This window comes from Mycetomoellerius zeteki, unplaced genomic scaffold (genome assembly GCF_001594055.1).
Source record: "Mycetomoellerius zeteki isolate Tzet28-1 unplaced genomic scaffold, Tzet1.0 scaffold562, whole genome shotgun sequence".
In the NCBI taxonomy this organism is placed as follows: Eukaryota; Metazoa; Arthropoda; class Insecta; order Hymenoptera; family Formicidae; genus Mycetomoellerius; species Mycetomoellerius zeteki.
This window is the reverse complement of record NW_017257569.1, coordinates 59,873-69,029: the sequence shown is the minus strand read 5'-3', so window position 1 is coordinate 69,029 and position 9,157 is coordinate 59,873. Positions and strand designations below refer to the sequence as shown.

At 30.6% G+C, this 9,157-nt stretch overlaps 1 protein-coding gene across 1 annotated transcript in view; it reads left to right on the top strand.

Moving 5' to 3' along the window:
* Positions 1 to 8,942, top strand: part of LOC108727896 (uncharacterized) — a 10,823-nt gene extending 1,881 nt beyond the window's left edge. Inside the window, exons 3-6 of the mRNA XM_018456186.1 lie at positions 4,587 to 4,856; positions 6,414 to 6,541; positions 6,762 to 6,927; positions 8,488 to 8,942. Coding sequence (XP_018311688.1) covers positions 4,587 to 4,856; positions 6,414 to 6,541; positions 6,762 to 6,927; positions 8,488 to 8,883 — 960 coding nt within the window. The 3' untranslated portion in view covers positions 8,884 to 8,942. The remainder of the gene's footprint in view (positions 1 to 4,586; positions 4,857 to 6,413; positions 6,542 to 6,761; positions 6,928 to 8,487) is intronic.
* The last annotated feature ends 215 nt before the right edge of the window (positions 8,943 to 9,157 follow it).

The following is a 9,157-nucleotide window of genomic DNA, read 5'->3' as shown; positions in this document are numbered from 1 at the left end:
AAAATTTTTTTTGTATTTTATCATTTTTATATTTTTAACATTTTTTTAAACTGGTTAATTAGTATTCAAGCGTAATTAGAAATCTCCTTCATCACACTGCTCTTCATTAGTCAACTCCGTATCATGCAAACTTTCGTAAAACATTCCTAAGTTTGACCAATTATGTATTCTTTTTCTCAATCAAACGAGACCGAGAAAGAGAATGACTCAAGCGGCCTTACAAATTTTTACGGAAGTTTGCATGATACGGTCATTTGACTAATGAAGAGTAGTATGATGAAGATTTGTAATTATGTTTGAATAATAATTATTAATCAATTTTCAAAAATGTTTAACTACATTCAAATTTTTAAATAAAAAAAATTAAAAAATCGATATATACTACTGAATTTCATAAAAATTAGACAATTATTATAGAAAATTGTTCGCTATTTTGAATCCGGCATTTTGAATTGTGCAATTCTGACATCAGATTCGAAATCAGCGATCCGAAAAACCGTACTATAATTTTTCATAATTTTATCAAAATTCTGGAGTAAATGAATTTTTGGTCACTTATTCGAGTCTCTTGGCCTACTGTGCAGTAGTGGGAAAATAAATACATATCTCTTTAGTAACGAGCAAAAGTAGCAAAAAGTGGCAACTTATTGTCGTCAACCATATTCATATGAATAAAACAGTATCAAAAAAAATTAATTCCGAGGTCGCACAGGTCAGCATGATGGATTTGTGTGAAGTCATAATCTATTTAAATCAGAAATATTCGCATAAATAACTCTGCCACAGAAAGTAGTGTTAATATTTAAAGTAAATAAATGTATAGCATTATTATTTGTCCATTTTTAAAACAAATACGATTTTTAAACATTTAATTTATAAAGTTTATATTCATAGTTTTAATGTTTTTTATTTTAAAGATAGGTCTGAAATTATCACCTGTATTTTGTAATCAAGCGGCTATTCCTCGAAACCTGTTACCAAAACCTTATTATACAGTTTATTTATATGTTCTCTGAGATATTCTTATGACATATGAAATATTGTTTACAGTAAATTTTAAACTCGACTTTTGGCCAGTTTTTCGGGTCGTCTGGCCCACTGTGCATGCGTTTGTCGTTTTATGTAAATCATCTCCGATATCAATCTCTTATTAAAAGAAGCTTCTCTGTCTAAAATTTCAACATTGCCCCAGTCGAAATTGTGATTCTGGTCAATGCGGTAACTTGTGATCACTGTTGGGGATTTTGACTTCTTATTAATATCGGAGACATGTTCGTGTAATCTTGTCTTTAGTTGTCTTTTTAGTTGTCTTTAGTTGTCTGACCCACGTAACTGGCTTCACAGTCATCACAAGAGATCTTGTAAACTACATTTTGATTCCATAAGGGATCTAATTGATTTTTGCCCTTTTTAATCAAATTATTTAATGAATTTGGTATCGAAAAGGCCAATTTACAATGAAACCTATTTGCAATTGGAGCAAACCTTTCCGATACCGAACTCACGTAAGGAATCGTGAAAAATTTCTCCTTGATCTTTTTCTCGACCATTCCACTCTTATTAATGTGGAACTTTATTCTTTTTTGAATTGAAGAAAAAATAAAAACTAGTGGATAACCGTTATTTAAAAAAATATTTATTGCCTTAATCAAATTGTTTTGCTGGAAACGTGGATGACATAACCGTATAATTTTGTCGACAAAACTGTAAATTACATCCCTCTTATGACAAAGTGGATGGTGTGAATTAAAATTTAGAAACCTGCCAGAAAACGTCGCATTGCGATATAAATCAAAAACTAGAGCTTGATCTTCCACAATCAACATAGTATCTAAGAAACTTAGTTTTCCATCTGTGCCAACCTCCATAGTGAATTGCAATCTACTATGTAAAGAATTAAAAATATTTAAGATGTCATTGATATTCTCTGATGGAGCCGCTAAGATAATATCATCCACATATCGAAAATAAAATGTCTTCCCCGATATATAATCCCATCTTTTTGTAATACCATCAGACACCAATTCTGTGGAAACATTCGTAAACAAGGAAACGACGTCCAATGATACCAGCAAATGATCAGGTTCAATGCGAATATCCTTTAATTTTTCGACAAGTTGAAAACTATTCCTGATGTAGCTAGGTGCTTCCAATATAGAATCATTGATGATATTGTGCAGATATAACGAAAAATAATATAATGGACTATTAGTAGATGCGACAATAATTCTTAACGGGTTTCCCTATTTATGGATCTTAGCTAAACCGTATGCTGTGGGAATAATACCATCAGTCATGAGTAATTTTCGATATGTGGAATCGTCAATAAATTTTTTGCTTTTCCATCTAACCAACAAGGAACGCAAGTCACTGGTAACTTTCTTAGTCGGATCTTTGTTAATAATTTCATAAGTATCTTTAGCTGATAAAATCTCCTCCATTTTTTCGATATAGTTATCTTTATTTAGAGCAACCGTGACATTCCCCTAGTCAGCTTTAGTGACTAATACATCAGGATGGTTTTTAAAAAAATCTTTAGTGATATTATCATTTGCCAATCATAGTAATTTATCGTTAGATTTATTTATTGGAAAATCTTTCTGAAATTTTTCTAGTATAGTTGTTGAATTATGTCTAACAAAATTAGTTATATTATTTGGGTGACCATTTATATTATAATACATTCAATCTGTTTTATGAACTCCACTGTAGTTCTGTCTAAATTATTTTTATTAACTGGTAAACCAAACCCTTCTCCTAATTGTAATAAATATTTTACTTTAATGGGAATGTCAGTGTTGCTCAAATTCACAAACCATTTATCGTTCAATTTTTCGAGAGGAGCAGCATCATCAAAATTATCAGGTGAGATGTTTATATTCTCAACACAGTGACTAACCTCCTCATTCTCAGATTTTATCTGTACTTTATTTAAATGATTGTCAAAAGTTATGCAATACGAAATCAGTTTTATTATAGATCTTTTTGAATTAAAATCTTTCTGTCTTAGCCAATCTATCTTATTGTCAATTCTAGAAGTTTGTTCAATAAAATAGCTACTGTTAATATGGTCCAAATATTTAAAAAATTCACATGTTATTGAGGCTGGCAAGATATTCAGAATATCACAACTGGAATTGAAAATGTTATTTCTAGTATGATGTAAATGGCAATGTGCATCCTTTAATTCCAAACGTAAAATGGCTTTTACATTGTTCTTATTTTTAGTCTATTGTAAGAATATCCATTATAAAAAGAAAGATTGTTCATCCTAGTAAATCTCTATAAATGCGGAGGTATTAAATTGTATTTAATACATGATTTCAAAAATTTTATACGTACTCTAATCTTTACATTTAGTTTAATTAAATTACAGTATTTCTTAATAAATTCGCATCTAAACCAAAATGAGTTCTAATAAACGAAAATGAAAAGTAAAAATTATTGTAACGCATCGTCTCGCCCGCGTATATAAAATAATTGTTAATGTAGCTTAATTAGAATAAATCAATAAATAAAAGAAGGGCAACGAGCCAATTATACTGTAAGATATTTAATAATCGTATATATACAAACGTTTCGACACCGATCGGGTCATTTTCAATGTAAAACAACATTTTGTCCACTAATCATCTCCGATATCAATCTCTTATTAAAAGAAGCTTCTCTGTCTAAAATTTCAACATTGCCCCAGTCGAAATTGTGATTCTGGTCAATGCGGTGACTTGTGATCACTGTTAGGGATTTTGACTTCTTATTAATATCGGAGACATGTTCGTGTAATCTTGTCTTTGTGTAATCTTTGTCAAAATCTCCAACAGTGATCAGAAGTCACCACATTGACCAGAATCACAATTTCGACTGGGGCAATGTTGAAATTTTAGACAGAGAAGCTTCTTTTAATAAGAGATTGATATCGGAGATGGTTCACATAAAACAACAAACGCCTAACAAACAAAATGACACAGATTCTCTGCCAGAATCATATCTAAACATTATCCAATCTCTTTCCCCTTCTTAACATTGTCCTTTGTCTCCTTCCAATTATTTTTCCTATTTCCTTATTTCCTTTTTGTCATAACGTCGCTTGACATCGTCGAGTATGTTATATCCAATTGTAATATGGCTTTTTTTTATTAAATATAACTTTGTTAATTGCGTTTTCCTCTCGGCGTCTAACTTACATCATTAAGACAATTTAAAGTATATATTTTTCATTTAATTTGTATTTTAATTTAATTTACTATAAAATGTACATTGATAATTTAAACTATAACGCAATGTTAATTTATTATTTATTTGTAAGATTGTAGAATTGTGAAAAGTGAGATGAGATCTCCTTTGATATTATTTTACATATCGACCGCATATTATGAATACAACCGAACTTTTTACTGGACATTATAATTTGACTGAATTTTCCGATAATTTATGTAAGAGTGTTTGTTGTTTTACATTGAAAATGACCCGATCGGTGTCGAAACGTTTGTATATATACGATTATTAAATATCTTACAGTATAATTGGCTCGTTGCCCTTCTTTTATTTATTGATCCATTTATTAATCTTAAATAAACTTGTTACAGATCACACAAGCAGGTTATTTTCAAACAGAAATATTAATGATGTCAGATACCTTGGATAAAATGAATAAGTTGTTAGGGCCTAAGTACCGTTTAAGTGGGAGAAGCCTATACGTGCAAAATGAAAATCCAACACTTCTCGCGATAGAAGATCTCATGTCTCTTGGCTTTCGAATGGCCGATCGTTTGTCTGGTCTTGACCTAGCTCATTCCGTATTGGCGTTTCAAGGACTTGCCAGGTTTCACGCAGCCTCTGTTGCCGTATGTGAGAAGGTAAATCACATGTTATTCAATCGTAATATTGTATAAATTGTTAAGAGTTTTAGTCAATAGCATGAATTCCAGAACGATCTCAGGAATAAATCTTTTGGTAAAAGTATCGATTAGGGGACCAAGCTCCAATGATCTTGACCTTGACATACGTTGTCAAGGTCATGACTCTGAGTGACCTTCAACAAGTTTTAGGTGTCTTTCGTTAAAAAGGATTTTATTAACAAAAAAGTTTGAAAAAATAACGTCTTATTTCGGCTATATATATAATATCAGAAACTATTCTAGACTACATCCATCTACTGCATTCCACCTCCCCCATTGCCTAGAGGCGCGCGATTTTCTATGCGAACACAAGTTCACTGCTTTAGCAGAAAATTTGTTTTTAATGCGAAGAATTTGTCTGTTTAAAGCAACATATGCAAAGGTCAAGGTCATTGCTTGGTCCCCTAATCGATACTTTTACTAATCTTTTACATTAATAAGCAATTTAATATTAAATATAAAAAATATATGTGAAATATTACTTTGATTGTATGAATATCGCATTGCTACGAAATTCTTTTGTGTTATATTATTTGAAGAATTTGTTAAAAATATGATAAGTAGTAATCACGGAGATATTTGAAAGCTTCATATAAGAAACATTAATTTAAAATACCAAATAATTTTAACTTTAATTGCTATAAATTTTGTCAAGAGATAATTTTTAATAAAACTTGTAGAACGCTTTAGGGGATCATGTATTTAATATATTTTATATATTTCTATAGAGAATTATTTTAGGAATCAAACTACGCATTGAAGATTGAGATTGAAGATTGAAAAATTCAAATTTGACCAATCGAAACGAAAGGAATTAAAATTTCTTTGTCCTTATTGGTCAAATTTCATTCTTCAATCTTCAACCTCAATCTTCAATGCGTAGTCTGATTCCGGCCTTATAGTAATTCTATAGAGATAATTTTCAGTCATCATATTAAATGCAAATTCCATTTTAATATTCGTTACAAACGTATTATACTATTCTTTATTGAGGCATATTTAGTTAAGAAAACAGTTTGGGAACATATCCTTTGTGAAAAGAAACTACAATTTACTCATAAAAATGTATACAATTATTTTTTACAATTAGTACAAAAAATAATCGACCTTTCCTCAACTGAAATATCACGCCTATGTTAAATACTTTCAAAACGAAAACAATTAGAGAAAGAAAAAGTATGTATCCCTTTTACCTTAAAAAAGGATACGTACTCACTTAATTGTAATCAATAAGTTTTTTGTATTTGCAAAATCTTAATTTGAAATTAAAATATTAAACATTCGATATTAAAAATTATAATAAATAATATAGCTTGTCTTATAACTTTTTATAGAAAAGATCTACTGTTTGATAAAAAATTGCATATTAGTAAAATTATTGTCGTAAATTTTACTGTACAATCTCATCTATATGACATTCCTCATTTTCACATAATTCGTACAATAAACTTAATTATTAATAATCAACTGGAAAGACATCAATGTTCTTTATTAAAAATATTTGAATACATTTAGGAATCAAAGCAAAAAGAATATTCGAAAGGAATGTTTTACCATCAGCATCCGCCAGAACTGCAAGCTTTTTTCATTATGGGTACTAAAGCTTTAGCAGATGAAATTGCAAACTGGCCAGAAGTGAAAAAGTAAGATTAGCATACATAAACAGCAGTATTTATTGTTCTATTGCATATTTAATGCCAATGTAACGTTTTATATGGCACAAGATGATGAGGGTTTAATACGAAAAGATTGATGTTAATCGTAAGCAGCAAATGACAAATATAAGTACAAACTGTACCGTTTAGAGCATAACATTTGTGTGAGTTTTACATAATTTTATGTTTATGTGATTTTTATCGCTAGATACTCGGAAAAAATTGCTAAACTCTCCAATCACGTATATCAAATAGCAGAAGATGCAATCAAGCCCTTTGAGGATGAATTTAATGTTATTAATCATGGTGATTGTCACCTGAACAATATGTTGTTCAAATACGACAATAATGGCAAACCTACAGATCAGATTTTTGTAAGTACCATCACATTCCTTTGTATTTCAAATTGTCAGTCCCAGCCCAGCGTTGTATATCAATATACAGGGTGTTAGTTAAGTATGTTGCCATACTCAACAGAGCGATTCTTTGATTTATTTCAAGTAGAAAAGTCCATATAAACATGTGTCCTAAACGGCTTAATTTCCGAAATACAGGTGAATGTTCGCAAATGTTTGACGAAACGATAAATTGCGTTGGAGATACCTTCCTATAAATATGCTTTGCTTCACGTGAGTTACCGTTACGATTCATACAATCGTAAACAAAGTGACAAAGTCAAGGTCACAAAATCAAAAATAGACTTCAATTCTGATCTTTGAGCGTGTACGTCAATCTTTGAGAAGAAGGCTCGATGGCGCAAGGTGGACATTTTCAACAATTCATCTAATTGTTTTATTTCATCAGAAGAACTGAAGTCTGTTTTTGTTTTTCTGTTTTTGATTAGTTCAAGCTGTATTTCTTTCAAATAAACTGATTATTACTACACGTTTAAATTTTTTTATTTCGGAAACTAAGCCGTTTAGAATACATGTTTATATGGACTTTTTTTACTTAAAATAAACCAAAGAATCTGTCGAGTATGGCAACATACTTAACTAACACCTTGTATATGTCTACAACCTTATAATTCAACTTCCTTCTTCAAATCTTAGGTTTAATGTAAAATCTGTACCTTTCTTCACAAGTCCCTTCACAAGACTTTTAATTAATATTATATATAACTCCAGACCTAATATACAGCTCCAGGATCAATTACTTTAGGTTTCGTTAGACTTCATATAAGGTCCTTAAGATTCATTTAGAATGTGCATCTTTTTAACCATGCTTCTTTGATCAATTTCTTTTTATAAAACGAGATATATATGGTATGAGAAAAGACAGTCCGGATCGAACCTGAGATCTACTGATTATAAGTCGAAGTAGCTGTTTTTACACCGAGCCATATATGTGTTCGTCACTTGCTAAGAATTAAACTTAAATAATTCGTAAAATATTTAATTTATACTTGCATATGGTATGACTCATTGTTGACGAATTTACTTGAAATATATTACTTTAATTTAGAAAAATGTAAACCATTATGAACATAATTCAAATATAATAACAGAGTTCAGTTACTTATTCATTTTAATTATCTACATTTCTAAATTTTTATTATAGTTGAGTGCAATGATAAAAGTTCCCGTAAGAATAAACAAAATAAATTGATAATATTCCGTAAAACACTATTATATAGTATTAACACATTTCAATTATCTGCAATTTAATTATCAAAACAGACAAAGATGGTAATAATAGGAGACACTTGAAAATGCAGTCTGTAAATAATGCAATAAATCCACCTGTTTAATCGCATTCTGCTATTGCATCCGTGACTGTTTTTTCGTATCAATCGCGCAAATTATTAATTTTTTGCCGCAACTTCCTAAACATAATATTCCTAAACGTCCTACTTCCGCGAATAGAGTTTATTTCCAATTTATTTGCAGACAACTCGAAACGTTGATTGATCATGAAAATTCATATAATTACAGGTAGACTTCCAAATGTGCGTCTACACAACGCCGGCACTCGATCTTCATTATTTTCTCAATACAAGTCCTTCCATGGATGTCATGGAAAATGAGAGAAATACTCTATTAAACGAATACCTTGGCACCTTGTCGGCGACTATGAAGCAACTGAACTGCAAGACGCAGCCGCTCACCATGGAAGAATTGAAGGCTATTCTAAAGCGAAGAGCTAGCTATGGAATGATAGCATCCTTTACGATTTTACCGCTCATGCTGTGTAGTAAGAGTGAGTCAAAAGATTTGGATGAGATCATGAGCACGGGTACTTTTATAAATCCAGGTTTACAGAGTGATAGTTATAAAAAGTTAATGATAAAGAAAATTCCATTGTATGACGAATGGGGTTTACTAGGATAATTCTATATACGTATGTATATGTATACAGGGTGAGTCATTTTAATCTATGGACCCGAATATCTTCCAAATTACGGTATCTACAAAAAAATAGTTTAGATAAAAGTTGACCAGGACAGAGGGGGTCATTTAATTGTACCATTAGTTTTGACCTTGAGGTCAATTTTGAAGGTCATGTCAAGGTCACGATGGTTTTTTTAAATAGGACACCCTATTTTTGACTGCGGATTTCGAAAGAGCGGAAAATTTTACATCAAACTTGTCTTATGAAAAAATT